This window comes from Poecile atricapillus, chromosome 10 (genome assembly GCF_030490865.1).
Source record: "Poecile atricapillus isolate bPoeAtr1 chromosome 10, bPoeAtr1.hap1, whole genome shotgun sequence".
NCBI classification, from domain to species: Eukaryota; Metazoa; Chordata; class Aves; order Passeriformes; family Paridae; genus Poecile; species Poecile atricapillus.
The window spans coordinates 8,508,600-8,526,711 of NC_081258.1; the positions used below are offsets into that span (position 1 = coordinate 8,508,600).

At 38.4% G+C, this 18,112-nt stretch overlaps 1 protein-coding gene across 4 annotated transcripts in view; it reads left to right on the plus strand.

Annotated features, from left to right (window-relative positions):
• Window positions 1-18,112, plus strand: part of PHKB (phosphorylase kinase regulatory subunit beta) — a 68,746-nt gene that overhangs the window by 31,540 nt on the left and 19,094 nt on the right. For all 4 annotated transcript variants that reach the window (XM_058846331.1, XM_058846334.1, XM_058846332.1 and 1 more), the window contains 8 exons: window positions 1,507-1,665; window positions 5,505-5,599; window positions 12,074-12,129; window positions 12,291-12,384; window positions 15,849-15,932; window positions 16,121-16,225; window positions 17,041-17,123; window positions 17,204-17,294. In XM_058846331.1, coding sequence (XP_058702314.1) covers window positions 1,507-1,665; window positions 5,505-5,599; window positions 12,074-12,129; window positions 12,291-12,384; window positions 15,849-15,932; window positions 16,121-16,225; window positions 17,041-17,123; window positions 17,204-17,294 — 767 coding nt within the window. The remainder of the gene's footprint in view (window positions 1-1,506; window positions 1,666-5,504; window positions 5,600-12,073; window positions 12,130-12,290; window positions 12,385-15,848; window positions 15,933-16,120; window positions 16,226-17,040; window positions 17,124-17,203; window positions 17,295-18,112) is intronic.

The window sequence follows — 18,112 nt, forward strand, 5'->3', positions numbered from 1 at the left end:
TTGTTTACCAAGTTCACTTCTACTTCTGAGGGAAATATTAACTACCAGCAGTCAGATTGTTTCAATGTCCTGAAACATTGAAAATCCTGGTGCTCCTTGAGAATTACTCTCATCATTCATTGTCACTTAATTTTGCAAGCTCTAAAAAATACTTGGTATATGCATATGAAATTGCTTCTAGCTTAGAGCTGGGAAAGTGGCCACGTAATCATTTTATTATTTAAGTTGGGTATTTCAGAATTTTTGTGGCACTGCAGACAAGGCTAGTGGTGGCCTACAAACAGAGCCATCCAAAATTTAATTAAGAAAAAGAAAAAGGCTGTAAGTTTGAGTGGGAGAAAAAGAAATTACCTGAGAACAGAACAATCCAATTTTAAAACTCAGCATTTTAGTCACCTGTTCTTACATCTGTGGTGCAGTTACACAAGTGGATGCAGAATATGCCTTGTTCTTTAAAGTGTTTGAAGTGAACTAATTTCTGTGAGGCAGTCAAACATTTCCTTACCAAATTTGCATTTTGTAGCAAGTTTTTCTCGCTCCTTGTTGTTTTCTTCTGATTTCTAATGAGTATATGAAGGTTCGTGGACACTAGATTCATCTTGTGGTTCCTTTTGTTGCATGTCATCACAAATGTCGCATCTTAAAATTTCTGGGTGTGTTTTGGTGCCTCACTCATTTTAATCTAATATCTCTAGTAACTGTTCCTTTTCCATTTTTCCTCTGTTTCTTCCCAGTAATTTTTTTCTTAAGCAAATAGTAAGACACTGCAGCTGTATTCTGTTCATCACATGTTCTTCATCCAAATTAATTCAAGAGTGGAGCAATATTAAGGTGGAATTTAATTATGCAGGAAACATATTAATTTGCTTTTCAATTTCATATAATTAGGTCAATCATTTGTAATCATGTCTCTAAATTCCTGAAGCATGTCCACTTACAAAGTTCTAAAATAAAGTTTGCAATGATCAGCAGTACCTATGGCATAATTCTAGATACAAGGTATCTATCTTAAAATTAAGAAGTAATGCCATTTTCTTTCATGATGTTTCAAGATTCAAGTGGTCATTTTAAACATTTGATTAATAAAATTATCCAAAACCAAACTGACAGTTTTTGAGCAGGACTTTTAGTTGGAAGGAATTGTCTGAGGCTGTGTTAACTGGGGGGCACAACACCCAGACTGTTTCAGTGGGACCCAGCTTTCATTGCTTTTGATTAAGCTGCATTTTCCTCCAGGTGACTTCTTTTATTTTTTAGTTTACACAGACAACATAACCTGTTCTGGGAAGAAATTCTGAGGAAATGTCTGGTGAAATACAAAGTAGTTTAACGTTGCCCTGGGATTCCTCACTGCAGACATAACGATGAATGACAATCTCTGTTCAGACTGTTACTGGGGCCCAGTATTTATTTCCTGGTTTGGATCCACTTCAGCTTTATTGGAGGACTCCAATCAGGTAACGAGGGCAGTGATATTTACTCACTGGCTGTGCTTGCTGTCCCCAGGGTGCCCTGTTGTCCCCAAGTATTACTACGTGCCCGCTGACTTTGTGGAGCTGGAGAAGAGGAGCCCGGGCAGCCAGAGGCGGTTCCCCAGTAACAACGGCCGTGATGGGAAGCTGTTCCTGTGGGGCCAGGCCATGTACATCATCGCCAAGCTGCTGGGTGAGAGCTGGGCGCCTGCAGCCTCCCTCCTGATCATGTTCCTCTTGAATCCAAACAGCCATGCCTTGAGTTTTGATCTTGAGTAGCCCCTGTGTCCTCTGCTCTGGTACATCTGTGACAGACAAAAATTGCTTTGCAGTGCTTTTGTTTTTATGCTGCATACTACGAAGCTTAGTGGAATATTTCATAGAGTACTGAAAATCTAAACATGATGACTTTTTTTTTTTTCTTGCTTTCCCTCTTATTTCCTTTTCTTCATGACAGAATATATTAATGTGATGCTTTCTGGGTTAACTCTATCAGCTGCACCTGTACAGTGATGTTTGTAAGTGATTTATAGCATTTAATTCAAATTATTGAGTGCTCAAGCAAGACAAGTTGAAACTTTGAAAAGTTGCCCTCTCAGAGAAAGCTAATGATTCATTCATCTGTGTTATTTTTACTCTTCTTAAAAGAAGAAACTGTATGAGCAGTTGAAAGTGCGTATCAAAGTTGGACCATTGAAGGTTGTTATGGTGAATTTCAGTCACAAAAAACTCTTAGTCTCACTTGGAATGATTTTATTATAGGCTAGTGCAGAAAGAATGGTTAATCCAGAAAAATCTTCACAGTTGAGTTTTTACTTTAGTATTTATTTTAGGAGAAATATGTATTACTTCATTTTAACATGATCAGCAGTTACCTAGTAATCAGTAAGTGGAGTTCTCAAAACCATTTTTCTGTTAACACAGGAGGGAAACAGGCTGTTGGTAATAAAAATGAGAAAAAGTGAAGGGGAGTTTAAAAATTCAGCAGTTGGCAAGAGCAGTGGATGTATCTTTAGGTATAGAGGGACAGAGTTTGTCTGGTGCTCCACCTGTTTGGTTTTGCTGTATTCCTTGCAAAATTCTTTTTTTAGCCAATGCTTCAAAGTAAATGCAGACAATCTCACTGTTAATAAAAAAAAAAAAAATTTATCTTATAAGAGTATCAGCCAAGTAATCCTCCAGTATGTGTGTGTGTAGGTTGCTGTAGTAGTTCTGCTAGTATTGATCTTGTACTGATATCTGTGTGCTTCTGTACCTGCAGAATGCTGGTTAAATAAGTTCTATTTATAGTTTGCTAACTGTTGTTTGTGTGACAAACATTCTTGTGTTTCAGTTCTTTGCTGAACATTCTTACACATTGCTTTTTTTTTTTTTTTTTTTGTTTTTTTTTTTTCAAAATATTCCATATTTCAGAGTAATTTTTTCCTGCTACTCTCATAGTCCTTGCAAGCATTTTGGAGATCTTACAGCAATGTGTTCATCAGAGGTTGTTATATCAGAAACTCCATTTATTCCTACTAATTTAGAGGTGATTCAAATTCAATTGTGCTCCTTAAAACCTACCTAAATAACAATCCTGTCCTTGGTGAAAGTGTTTGTGTGTCTTACTTTGCTTCTTGGTGGTTGCTAATTAAGTGGAAGCCTGGCTCCAAATACTTTGATATCTGGGAAGGTATTGGTTTCCCATTTCATTATCCATTCAGAAATCATGGTGTTGCCTCCAGGGTATCAATTAATTTGTGTTTGTTCAGCCTCCTCGCTCCTGCTGTGTAGGCAGCACACATTACCACCTTTGTAACTCCTGCTACTGTTTCTGGGCCTGGGCTCTGCCTCTTGAGGTCCAGATATTTCTAAATGCAGCAACATGAACCTGAGTCAATTCTTACCCTCCCACAGAGGGGCAAACAGAGATAAGGAAGTCAGAATTTTGATCCTGCTTACAGATGCTGAGTAACAGAGGCAGTGAAAGTGCCTGTGTGTCACTGTTGGAGGGCACCACGTTTATGCAACTGAAAAAATTGTTTATGAAGGAAAAAAGCATGTGTTTTTCAGGGGGTGATGCTGTTTTTCACACAATTTCCTTCTTGCTTTGGATGAGGAGGTTTGTAAAACCTTTATGTTAAGGTCCCCATTTTGGAGCAAGGGAAAGGAGTCCCAGGTATTCAGCTGTTTCATGCAACTAAAAATTCACTCAGTCTTTTGTTTAGTAGCTCTCTTTCATTGTTTTTCCTTAGAATTCTTGCATCTTGTTCTGTAGATTCAGTGTTGCCTAGAACTAAGAGTTTTAGCAATATTTTAATAGACCAAATGGGTTAAATGTTGTCAGCTGCTGCTGATGCAGATAGGGAGCTGACGAAGGAATCTGCTTTTGCAGTCCTATACACTTGTACTTGTGTAAATGGTGATGAATATTCACTAGCAGTTAGCTTAAATTTTACATTTGTCTATTGATACAGTTTTTTTAAATATTAAATTATTCTGACCATATATTTTAATTACTGAGCAATGTAATTAAATGTTAAAATCAGTGGGAATAGAATACGCATTCTGGAAACCTCTTGTTTTTAACACTATGAGGCAGAGCCCATTGATCTTGAAATCATTTGGTTAATTCATTTTATTGTATTAGCAGTACTTCACGTAATTCAAGTAGCTTCCATTCCTTTAGCCAGCACAAGAATTTGGTGTGGAATGGAGCTTGGATGAGTGGTTTGGTCAGTTGTGGTTTGGTAACTCATGTCAGTATGTTAATCAATTGTCTGTAGCGATCTTTTATCACCCAGCTTTTTTGGGTTTGTGTCCATGGTTGGTGGCCCTGCAGGAGCAGTGCAGAGCCAGGAGCAGAGTCCTTTCCTGGCTGCAGTCCTGCTGCCTGGTTCCAGCAGGAGGCTGAGGACAGCACAGCATCCAGGGCTGGCAGAGCTCTTGGCAGCAGAAGGTTCTGGAAGGGCTTCCCCTGGAACTGCCCAGCCAGGGCTCCTCAGTGCTGCCTCTGGTTTGTTCCCCACTGCCCCTTCACTCTGTGCTGGCCTAGCCCAGGCAACCTTCAGGCAGGGCATATTTTGAGTTTTAAGCTGCTGCCTTCATGGTGTAGTGCTCAGAAATGTTCCGATCGAGGCAGTGTTGGTTTTCTCTCGGAGCTGAGTGCAGCCATGAGTCACTTCTGGTTTAGATTAATACCTTATTCCCTTGTGTTGGGGCTCTTAAGAATAGCTGTAAAATTGTTGACTTTGAGATAGAAGAAATGAAAATGTATTGTGACTTACTCTGTGTTAGGAATTAAATTGAGTTTGGACAGTTTCCTGTCAAAATACAGTTTTGGTAGGAGAGAGCTTATTTTAAAGGTATAATAGCTCATACTGGATTATGAACCTGTATTCAAGGAATTTGTTGAAACTTTTTAATAGTGTATTTTTATTGGAGTGCTTTTTCAGGAGAAGGTTAAAATACTGGGGTTTTAGGTTTGGTGGGGTTTCTTCCCCCACCGTGTAAAAAAAACTCCCTGTAGAAATTGCTAGATTTAAAATATTTTAATTTTTTTCTTCACTTTTTTTCTGAGATACCATATTGAGAGGTACCTTTGATATCTCTTGTCCTTTCCAGCATTCAAGTCATGTGGTTACCTTGAGATAGAGACTGCCTGCTTTTCTTCAAACCTAAACAATTTTTGGTGGTCATTGGGTTTATAGTTAAAGCTCTAGAATAATTCCATGGTTGTGGATTAAGGGCTTTCAACATGACTTGTGTGTTGTGGAGTCTGTTGTCTGTGTATAATGTATTAACATATCTTTGTGAGCAAATAAAGGCTTGGGTTTTTATATTACAGTATTGTAATTAGCTGTAGCAAGAACAATGCTTGAGTCATTCATTTTAAAATTAATAGAACTCTGAATTTTTCAGAATGTGCTTTTGTAAGTCATTGATCTAAAACAAAGCAGAACCAACTGCAGCACAAAAGTTTACATAGCTTCTTCACAAAAGCTGCAGAAAGTACTCAAGTCATTCTGTATTTCTATTCTCATTTTCTTTCAGCTGATAATTTAGTGAGTCCTAAAGATCTTGACCCCATTGGCCGATATGTACCCCCCCAGGAGCAGAGGAACGTCAGCATGAGGTTTTCAAATCAGGTAAGCATTAGCTTAGTATTAAAATATTTCTACTGGAAAATCGTCATCTAAGTGCATTAGAGGACCATCTAAATATGGTCCTCTAATATTTCAGTTAAAGTGCAAGGAAAAATGTTTGTACATTTTCTGAATTGATGGAAGATTGCTTTTAAAAGGAAGATTGTAACATGCAGTTTTGGGGAAGTGATGAACATTTGACTACACATTAAGCAATGCAGTCAAAATGAGAGATAAAATGTAAGTTTAAAAGGCTGCTAATAAATACGTATGTGTCTTTGAGTTGTAAGTTATGTCAGGAAGGCAAGAATGAGCCTGCTTTTCTTATTCCTTCAAAGTAATTTCTACTACAACATATTAATATTTTTTGTATTTAGAGCTCCTAAGAGCTACAAGAATGAGGTTCTTTCTTTTGGTATGGTTGATAAACCATCCCTGGAAGTATTTAATAGATGTGGCATTTAGGGACAGGATTCAGGATGGGTTTAGGAGTGCGGGGTCAATGGTTGGACACGATGACTCTAAAGGCCCTTTAATGATTCTGTGATTCCATGTGCTCCTGTATTTGGATTAAATATGGAGTAGGAATGAGTGACCAGGGATGGGGAATGCTTGAAACATGGTAATTCAAATCTGTAGTGAATGGGACAGCAAGATATGAGCATGTCTGTGTGTAGGGAACTCCTTTAATTAAAGAGATAAGAACTGTGTGTTTGGAAATGTGTAGCTAAAATGTGTTTCAGCCTTTTTATTTCTTGTGTAAGGAATGTATATTTAAGAAGTTCCTTGTTCAGCATTGTGAATTTGTTATTGAAGCATAAGAGATGAAGTATTTATCTTAAGATTCACTTCAAGTTCAGAACTGAACAATGTTTTTCTGTTCTATCCAAATGCTGCTTATCCCCTCAGTTTCCTACTATTTCCTGTTACCAAGGTAATCTGTGTGCCTGGCTGTTGGTTCATTTATAATGAGACTTTCATTGTTCACAGTGCAGCATTTGCCATGTTCCTGTGTGATAATGAAAGCTCAGTGATGTCACTTGTTTCTGGTTTCTTTGTTTGTTCTTACATCATGGGATTATGAATGTGACAGAACCTGGGAGCTGCTGGCCTTTGTGGGGTGCCCTCAGGAGGGACCTGTTTTGAATCAGGGTTGCTGCAGCCCATCCAATTTCTCTTTCTTTGATTCTTCAGACCAGTCACTTTTAATATGCCACAGCTGAGCACTTTGAAGAAGATGAGGCTTTGTTCTAAAGGCACTCTATGACTCATCAGGAAATGTCTTAGTAGAAAAGCATTGTTACTACTATTTGGAGTACCTAGTATGTGATAGGCAATTTTCAGATCTTTAGAGAGAAATAGCCTCTATAGTCAATAAATAACTTAATAAAATGCAGCTACCCTGTAAAATTCAACAATGTAATAGGGACTTTGAAAGTCAACGGTGTTGAATGCATTGAAATTAACTTAAACAGTTGCACTTTGGTATTTTACTCTGTCTTGAGATAGTGAATGAAGAAGGAAGGAAATTCTGAGCATGCCTAGGTCTGCAGATACTCCTTTGCCATAGATGACTGTGCCTCCGTTTCTTTCATTTGTAAGTGCCAAAACTATCCAAGATGTGGTTCCCAGTGTGGGTGAGAAGGAAGGGATGCCCTTCTGAATAAGTGGCAAATGGAGACTGTGGCATCAGGCCTTTGGCATTGCAGCCTCCGAGCAGCAGTGTAGAAATGGTGGCCAGAAGGGTTCATGTCCCTGTAAGGCCACCAGGTGATTGGGGAATTTCTTTGGAATTGTTTGTACTGAAACAGCTGCTGCAGTATTTTGGGTGGTTTTACTGCTACACTATCAGGGCAAAATGTTCCTTCATGCAGATGTCAGATGGGTCATTGTTAAGAGAAGGTTAAAGATGCAAAGATGCCCTGACGTGACCCAGGTGAGCTGCACCAGCAAAGGTCTTCAAGTTCCAGACAAGAATCTTGAGTTTGGCTTTTTTCATCCATGTTTTAGATTTGCTTAACCAGTTTGTCTGACTATTTGATTATGCCATTTTATCTAATTGAGATAATTTATGCAAAATCGGTATCTAGTATTTTCCTTAAAGTGCAGGGAAAATGACTAAAAATATGATACAAAATGAGAACATGGCACATCTTAATGATGTCTTTAGAAATCAGAAGTAGTTTCTTCTCTTTAATGATGTCTTCTCTTTTCCATATAGCTAAAGAATTATTCAATTAAATTGAACAGAAAACTATTTCCACTTGTATTAAATTTTATTCCTGTAAGCAATAAACAAGGATATGTAAAAATTTCAGAGGACCTGTGTATATAAATTTTGTTGTGATATGGTGTTTTGAAAGGAGATGTACCAAAAAGAAGGCTTTTTTAATTTTTATTAGAAGCTCTGTGCTAAGTAAATATTTCTTCAAGAAATGTGTTTCCATATAGGCATATTTTCATTTTGTGGTTGCATTGACTATAAACTCTGAACACTTTCCACTGAAAAATGTGATGAATTTAATATATATGTGGGTTTGGTGCCACTACAAAAATGTCTCAAGCCCACATAATAGTCTAGATTTAATCAAGCAATGGAAAGTATTTCAAATATTCCAACCGTACTTTTACCGCTTAGAAGCATCAATGAAGAATTAGGTAAAGGAAAGTAAGGTAATATAGACCTCCAAAGGCAAAAGTGCTATGAGAACTGTATATATAACTATGTGTAATTACAGCTGGGAGTGCATCAGAAAATCAGATCAAGGACAATCTCATTGCTTGTAGAAAACTGAGGCATCAAATGAGCATTGCAGTAAAAACATAATAGCCACTAATACTAATTTTGTCTGTTTATAGTTTGAAGGAAATGTTTTTTCTCCTAATTCAATGCCAAAACCCGTTATTTTCCACTTTCAGGAGGCTGTGTCCATATGTTCTTTCTTGGGGAAGTGCCAGTGTGGTGCTGGAGCAGGGCTGGCTTTGCTGGGTTTAGTCTGTGCTCCAGAACACACTGAAGTCTAAGAGCAGTCAGAGGGGCTCTTTCTCCTCTGCTTTACAGTCCTAATGGTCAGGTTAGAGCCATTCAGGGGTTCAAAAGAGATACTCCCTTTACTTTGAAAGGAAATAATGCAGGGAATTCTGGTTCAGGGTGACTCTTTAGAGCTGGGTTCCTTAGAAGAGCTTATTTTGTGACTCTGCTGTCTCCAGATTCAGGAGAGATTCTAGTTCAGTTTGGGGTTGTTGCATTCTGTTTTGGGAGGATGTAGTGTAGAAGAGGGCCTGCATGGTAACAATAGTGTTTGAGATATGAGCTAGGGTGGGGGTTTTCTGGGACTGTTTTGTATTTTACTGGCACATGTGAAAGCTGATTTATTGCTGATTTATGTTTAATTTCATCTTTAACAAAAAATCATAATCTGACTAAATTGCCGGAGTAGGACCATTTTATCTTCTGAGTTAAGTTGAAATATGTGTTTAGGGTTACAATTAACTGAATTCTCTGAATGTGATGGCTGTATTCCTTTAATGTTTTGCTGTGTAGAGTTAGCAATACTTTGTAAGAATTTCATTTCAGGTACTGAGAATTAGGATTAATGCCTATTGATAAAGAAAATGGAGAAGAGAATAGTCAAAATAATGGACTGCTTATTTTTTTATTTTCAGAGAAATAGATAACATGGAAAGAAGGAACTAAAAATGTTATTTTTTAGATAGACTGAGATATTTTAGATTTTTATGTTTATGACTAGAGCATGTCTAATTTGGATGGAGTCATACTGGATGATTTGTTTTGTCATGTTAATTATAAACATGTTCTTGCTTTCATTCCCGTTAATACACTTGTCTACCGCAGTTAACACAGTTGTAAATCTGCCAAACACTATTTTGGCATTTGAGGCACACATACGTGTGCTGTGTTTGATTTCAGGGGGCTGCTGTGTTTGATTTCAGGGGGCTGCTGTGTCAGTGCCAGTGGGCACAGGGTGGTCAGCAGTGGGCACAGGGTGGTCAGCAGTGGGCACAGGGTGGTCAGCAGTGGGCCCGGGGTGGTCAGCAGTGCTCAGTGTTGCCTGGGACAGCTGGGTTGTGGTTCAGGAGCAGCCAGGGGCTCCTGGGGGTGCAGTGCAGTCTCTCCTTTTGTAGCTGATCCCATTTGCCTCTCCGTGCCCCGTGTGCTTGGGAAGCCCAGTGGGTGCCAATTCCATCGGGGCTCTTCAATGCTCTGCCCCGTTTCTCACATGCTTACAATGAATGGGGTTTTTCCAGAGTTGTGAGGTTTCCTGGCAGTGTGAGCAGAAAGCACAGTGATAACACCTGTGCAGTGAGAGTGTGGCAAAGGGCTGGGACTGAGCTGCTTTCTCTGCTTGTGCCAGGAAGAGAGTCAGATATTTTTCCTTTATCCTACCTCCAACAGTTAATAACCTTGTTAAAAACTGTGATTTTTTTTTTTCTCCTTTTTGAAGAGGAAGAACAACTAATCTGTCTTTTATCTTGTTCTTCTGAGGTATATTTATCATCTGCACAGCATGCAGAGTAGAGCTGAAACCAACCCTTCTGCCAAGGATCCAAGGTGGCAACACAGGGCAGGAGGGGGAGCCTGGGCAGGGGGGCTGTTGTGGTGTCTTGGGGAGACAGTGATGGATGTTGTGGGAATAATACCTGGGCTGGCCTTACTAGACAAATGTGAAAGCCAAGGCATTAAAATGGAATTTTTAACAAGATTTATTTAGTGAAATATTTAGCAGTTTAATGCTTTTTCATATCTCTTTTTTTAAAATATACAGCAAATGTTATATAGCGCAATCATCATTGGAAAGGGTGGCTTCTTTTTTTTGAGTGTTTTATCTATTATTTGATCTGTGTTTCTCTAGGCCACTACTTGTGATCCTCCAGGCTGTGATATGTCAAATGACAGTAACAGTAACTTTCTGTTTAATGTTGCAGCAATCCCACAGTTGTTCTGCAATGACTGTTGTATTTTTTCCACAATACTTTAAAGATCTAGCATTTTTTCACACAGGTTTTGTGTTGTGCCAGTTGTGCTGTAGCTGCATTTTTGTAGTTCTGGCCTGTGTTATTTATTGACTGCTGTAAATTAATCCTGTCCTTGGCTGTGTGTGAGAAGCAGAACTCACAGGTTATGTACAGTTATGATGGGGCTCTTTTGTTCTCAGGTGTGGAGGGGCTTTTGCTTTTTGTTTCATACACAGTGATTCTGGCTGAATTTTGGCTTGAATTTTCCTGTTTGTATATATGCAAATGGTACACATTGTGCAACTGATACACGATTATCTTATTCTGAGCAGGAAAATCTTCTAATATCACTTGAACTTCTGACTGCTTCACCTGGTCTTTTTGTGCACATTCTTTCCTCAGAAACTTATTTCATGTAGCAAAAAGTCCAAAATTTTTAGTGCAAATGTAATACTGACAGGCTTCTGGGAAAAAATTAGCAAGAATTTCTTCTGCAAATCCCTAGGATCTTTATTGATATGAAGGCTCATAGCTGCCTGAGGAAGAAAGTGTTCCCTCTGAGCTTGCTCTAATTCAATGCCTATCCCTCCATCATCACAAAAAAATGCTGTATTTTTATATAATCAATAGAAGATGTGTTTAACTTTTGTCATTCATGTTCTGGTAGCTTCTAGACAAAAGTAGACAAAAGCATGTTAGCAATGAAAATGTGAGTTGCTCTTAGTTGTGTTATTTTACAGTCAGTGAATGCCAGAGGAGTGAACAAGGAACGGGGATTGTTCATAGCTCATTCTGCCAGAGACAGGAAAGGTGAATTGCCAGATCCAGACCCACAGAGTCAAGTCAAAGATTTCACCTAACACATTGAATTCACACCTATTTGCATGGTTTCCTGATGTAAAATACTGGTATTTATTTCAAACATGAAGTGTCTGTGTAACAAACAATGCAAGGAAATGCAGTTGTCTCCAGTAAAATGTAGTTTGTCTTTCATGTCACTAAAGAACAGCTGTCTGATGACAATTTTTCAGAGTAAAGAACTGAAATCATCAGTTATTTCTAAGTGGAATTCTATTGTTTACCCAAAAATCTGAATAATTGCACTCATTACAAAAATATGTATCAAAACATTAGGTAATATTAGGCATATAGGAGATGTATTGATTTAATAAATTCTAAATTTTTGTATGTTTTCCCTATGTAGTTCTTCTTAATTAAAGAAACCACCAAACTAATACAAACAGTGTAATGATTACCAGAAATCTATTCATTATTAATTCTCCAAAATGTGTCTTGCAGAGTATTTTTGGTGGAATTGGCTTCCTGTAGTCTTGAGATTTACAAATCTTTCAATTTGCTCACACCATAAGAAAAAGCAATGCAGACAGTGCTGTCTGTTGTTGTTGTGGATTGTTTAAATAGCCATTGTGCCTGGCCATGCTATATTGGATAAAATCTTTAGTTAGCAATGCCAGTAATGATTTTGTCATTATTTTCCAGGGTCCTCTAGAAAATGATTTGGTGGTACATGTGGCCCTGATAGCAGAAAGCCAGCGGTATGTATTTACTTTTGTTGAGTACCTATGTATTAAGGATTGAACAATATATCTGGAATGGTGTAGAATAAAATACTGCTGCTTGTATAGATCTGCTGCCAAGAGAACTATTAAAACCATTCTGTGATTTGTCATTAAATGAATCCGTATTTCATTTGTAGCCTACAAGTTTTTCTGAACACATACGGAATCCAAACTCAGACCCCCCAGCAGGTGGAACCAATTCAGATATGGGCTCAGAAAGAACTTGTCAAAGTAAGGAATTCTGCATTTAATATTGTTTATCCTTAATCTGTGTATTTCTTTTGCAAAAACAAGGATTTATATCAAGCTATTAGCCTTGTATCTCCCTAAGCTGTTGTCTGCATATTTCTGTCGTCCTAATGTAGTTGCAAAGGTGTGCTGGCACTGGAAGTGAGAGGTGCCTGCAGCTTTCAGGGAAATGTGGGAGCCCACATGTTCTGTATTATCTGATTAGGCTTATTGCCTGAGCCACTTTCAAAGTCTAATGAATGAATAATACAATTTTAATAACATTAGTAGCTTGGTAAACCAAATGAATCTTGATGGAGAAACAAGCAAATGAGCAATAGTCAAAGGAGTGGATTAAGGCAGTATGCATAAACCATCATAGGATTTCATAGTGCAGTCCCTGTAACAGGCAACATCCACATTTCTGTCACTGTTTTCCCTTGGATTGACTATATCCTGGAAGTTTTGGGCTTGAAATCCTTTTTGGTCTACCTCTTTAGCTGAGCACATTTAACATACCATAGTTAGAAATTACTGGGATGAAGGAACATCCTCAGGATCCCCTTCATCCTCCCTGAAGGCTCTGTTTTCTATTGGGGCAAGGAGTCTCCCGAGGAACAGCCACGTCCCTACAGGCCTAGGCTGGCCCTGCTAGTCCTGGCTGTAGATCAGGTACACAAAGCTCCTGTCTGACCTTGTGCAAATGGTCTCAGAGACAGCCTGGCATGTCTGGGGGCAGTGCAGTGGCAAATTTGTCAGCCCCCAGGCCCCAGTTGTAGAACAGATCACTGTGTGGGGCTCTCCCTCAGAGATCAGGTCACATGGCCAATGCCATGATGTGTATCGGGAGTCTGTAGGACACGAGGAAAAAAAGTAAACCCAGAAACAGGGAATACAGAATATATTTCAGGTTTCTTAAGTTTGCAAGGATGAATGATGTGCTAAACGTGTCTGTGACTTATTCAGAAAAATCCTTACCCCTAGCCACTAACACCTGAAAAGGACTAAAACAGGGAGAAGAGATATAGCCGTGTTTCTATTCATCCTTGTTCATTTCTGAACCCATTTTTATTCACTAGCTTTCATGATAATATATTCCAAAATATGTTCTCTTTATCTGTATCTGTCTTGAAATTCTATACTGAGACTTTGGTTTAACAAATGAACACTCACTAACTTTACTATAGAAGTATATATTGTCTCTCTGTCATCCATCACTTCTTTGGTTTCCTTGACAAAAAGATGAGACCTTCATTAAGTTTTTTTATTATCAATTAAATTCCTATCTATGAAAAAGTCTGTGTTAAGATTTATTTTTCTAAAGCTGGAAATTCTGACACTTCCTTTATCCTCATGATGGGTAGGTATAGCTGCCTCATCAAAATTTACTTTTTAAAGGAGTGCCATGAAAATATTAATTCACCTGATACAAAACCTCTTCCTATGGGCTTCTAATAAAGGCTCTGCCAGAGCTGTGGAGTAAAGAGAGTGTTTGGGGTGTTATGAGAACTGGGGTTTGATCCTGGGGCTTATGTCAATAACCAAAATGAACCGAAAAGCAAACAAACAAAATCTCCTGGTAGTATTTGTCATCCTTTGAGGGGAGAGGAAGCTAATGGTGGAACAGTGAATATATTTTGGGGAATAGAAGGTTGATCTGTGGAAAATACAGATCTCAATGTTTGCTACTCTGATGCTGTCAGTTCTAAGGAGTATTTAATTTAATCAGAAACCTTTGAACTGCTCTAGAAGCACATGATAACAATTTAAATCTTAAGACTTATTAACAGACGTGTCAAAAAAACTGCTGCAAAAAAATGGATGGAGACTGAAAGTAGAACTTGAAGTCATGTGATGATACCCACAAAGTGGGGGCAGCAGGGGAATGAAAAGAGAAGAGATAAAGAATGAAATGGGTCAAGATACACGTAATACTTAGGGAAAAAGTACATCTGGAGTGAAAGAACAGCACAGGAGAGGAGCAGAATACCTCTTGGGCAGGGACTGAGAGAGAAAAAGAAGTAGCACAGAAACAGATGGTGTACAAGACCACTGCATTTTGGGTCATGCTCATAAATCAGTCCAACAGCCCAGTCTGCTTTCACAGCCATTTCTTGCTATTATCAGCTTAATAATCCAGAACTGAAGGGCTTTTTAATAAAAAAAACCCAAAGGTGCTTGAAGCAGCTGGACTTGAATGAAACAGTGCATTGTTCAGTGCCTGGTGCTGCATCTGAGCTTTGATTCTAACAGATCAGATGGAGAACTCACTGGAGGAGGAAACTGCTTTAGTAGCCTGTGTGTCAACATGGGGCCTCAAGCTACAGAGTCTTCAAGGAAACAGACAATGTTACAATGCTAATGCAGTTCTGCTTTTGTTAAGAAAGCATTTCATGTTCTGCATTCCAGCAAAATGAAGGTCCTTTTAGTGTTAAATGGCCCTGCCTACTGCCATTCTCCCAGTCTCCCATATTTACCACAAGAAGATGTTCAGCATTGTTTGGCTTTGTTATGCACAGATGGGTTGTTGAAACCTATCAGTGTTCTGATGTCTCCATCCTTCCCCATCTGAGTACAATTCCTTACTCTGGATACAGGTCCTGTAGGTAATTTTGTTTATTTTCTTTTTTAAATAGCTCTTGGGATTAATGCAGAAACATGGGCAGGATCAGGGAAGGCCCCAAGCTGACAGCAATAGAAAGCTATTGAGTGTAATGTTTGTTCAAGTGTTTGCTTTCATTTGCTTCTGAATTATCTTCCTATAACATAAAGGTTGAACTTTGGAAAATGTTCAGAATTCTGAATATTCTGAAGTAATGGTGGGTTCCTTGCCTAAAATAGGCCAAATAAGGAAAAACCACATCTTTCAGTCTGGTTTAACTGATACATTTATACTGTATTGCTCACAGATTAGTTGTTTTCTTACAGTTTTATACAATGTAATAAGTTAAGATTATTTTTGCAAAATTGTATCAGTTGAAGTAATGCTGTGCATACACAACTCTAATAAGAATCAAGCTAAGAATGATAATTCCCTCTTGCTTGTGTTGCTGATGCATTAATTTTCCAGATTCGTACTAAAATTAATATAAAGACCTTTAAAGATTCTTATATTACTCTTTTACTTTTGTATCCACTCTGAAAAGGCATTACAAAAGGTAAATTTGGCTAGCCAATAAATGCATATGATCCTTTAAAAATTGTTTCAATAAGCAATTTGAAAAATCAATAAATATTTTATTTACATAGACTAGAAAAGTAATAGGAGCAAGAAGTTAAAAAGAAGACCTAATATAGGAAACAAGTGTTTTTTAAAAAAACAACCCTGAATAGCAAAACCAGCCACATTTTCTGAATCGTTTTCTAATCAAAGCAGACTGCACACAGCTTTCTTTGTGAGACGTGGCAGGAGCATGAGAAATGCTGGTATCTAGGTTTTTATCAGTTTTCATTATTCTTTCTCACAGGCTTACTTCCATTTGGGAGTCAATGAGAAATTGGGATTATCTGGAAGACCGGACAGACCCATAGGATGCCTTGGAACATCAAAGGTTATTACAAGAGAAGTTTATATTCTCATTATTGATAAATATTTTAGATAAACATTTAGTCTGTATGGTTTTAACTAGAATTGAAATGTAATGTTATTTTATGCATATTTTATGACTTTCAAGTCCTTGTATTTGGCTCTGATAAATGTTTTAAAGAAAAGATTAATGGAATTTTTCTCTCTCAACAGATTTATCGAATACTGGGGAAGACTGTAGTTTGCTACTCGATCATTTTTGATCTCAGTGATTTCTACATGTCTCAGGATGTTATGATGTTGATTGATGACATTAAGGTATTTATAACTTTTCCTTTGAGTAACTGAAAAAAAGAGTCTGTAGAAGAATAAACTGTGCAATCTGATAAAACAGAAGACTGAAAGAGGAACACAGTACAGTGTATATTATTATAATACAAAAATAAACTTGCAGCTAGAAAGTGTATTGAGACAAATACCCTGTTAGCCCAGTATGAGTTCTTGTGAGTATCTGTGACAAAAAAAACTACCTCCAAAGTGACTGGGAATGCTGTAGGGCAGCAAGCAAATTATCATTTGTTTCTTTAGGAGAACAAATGTTCTTGGCTGAAAAAAGGAAAAAGACTCGTGTTTACAGGAGATATGAAAGCCTTACCCAGAGGAAACACTACTTGATTTTGCACAAATATTAAAACCTGCCCCCTTCCCTGCCTGTAAGGTTGGCAGCAGTGCAGAGCTCACCCCCCACATGCCTTGGGCTGGAGCAGCAACATCAGTGCACAGAAGGTGGCCCTGGTGCTTCCATCCCAGTGGCTGGGATTCAAGCCCTGGATCCCCACACAGATTTTCTAGGTCATTGCCTGTAGTTCAGAGCTCTGCACTGTCTCATGGTTTGCTCCATGATCCATACATTTGCTTAGCAGTATTTTCAGAACACTTAGGAAATTAGCAGGGCTTGACAGCAGCTTGTGCCCGTTGCACAAGGTTGTTGGTGCTTTAGTAGCTGAGGTGTTTTTGACCTGTTGGGGTTTTCAGGGCTATAGGTCCTCTGCTGTATTGTACTGTGTGTTCTGGTAGGCTGTGCTTGTTGTGTTGTTTGGGAGATGGTGTGACTGACACTCTTCCTTGCCCAGAACGCCCTGCAGTTCATCAAGCAGTACTGGAAAATGCACGGCCGGCCCCTGTTCGTGGTACTGATCCGGGAAGATAACATAAGGTAGGGAGAGAGAAAAGCAGGATTTGGAGTGTGGGATTTACCTGAGTGCAAGATTAATGGAGTTCTGTTTTGAATTTCAGAGGGAGCAGGTTCAGTCCCATATTAGATATGCTGGCAGCCTTTAGAAAGGGAATTGTTGGAGGAGTGAAGGTTCACGTTGACAGAGTACAGGTAAGGTGTTTCTCCTGACTGTTGTGTTCTTATCTCCTGGTACTGGCACATGTATTCTTACTACTTTGGGGGTTTATGTGACTTCTGATTTTATTTAGTTTCATTAAAGTAAGGAGTCAAGACTCAAGACATTTGGTACTGTTTGTTTTGTCTCAACAGAAACATGGGCTTATTTTAATTCCTTTTGATTAGTCTTTTGAAAGTCATAATCTTCACAGAGGATTTTCAGAAGGGAAGAGGTGTTTTTGTTAGGCGATCTTGTGAAATTACTACCAAAGGATAAAGCCACAGTGTCAAGCACTGAGGGATTTCTTTTGATTAGATAACCATGGAGGGGAAAAAAAGGTGCTTCACATATATTAAAATTCTTAAAAGAACTAAGATCTAGTTTTAACATCTTTACTGATTGAATGAATCTTAAAGCAGGAACATTCCTTCATTAAAAAGTGAAAATTACCAAGACAGGTGCTGATTTTGCATACTCCTGTGTGCTAGTTAATCTTAGTTTACACCTATTGAACTATCCTTTTTTTCTAAGAGGGAAGACTAAAGAGAGAGTAATGACTTCTTGTTCCCTAGAAAATCATTAATTTGTGGAAGAGCTGGGTCATTGGGAAAGGAAATGCTTCTAGCTGTGATGGTTTAAGATATCCTTGGAATCTTTAAGTATTTATGTATTTCTCGTGCTCACACATAGGTCATGTAGTCTCTCCTGGTACCACTGACTCTTCCTACAGCAAATGCCATTATTGCAGGGTTGTTGCTGTGGTTTGGTTTTTTTGTTGGCTTGTTTTTTTTAAACTGAACTGCAATGACTT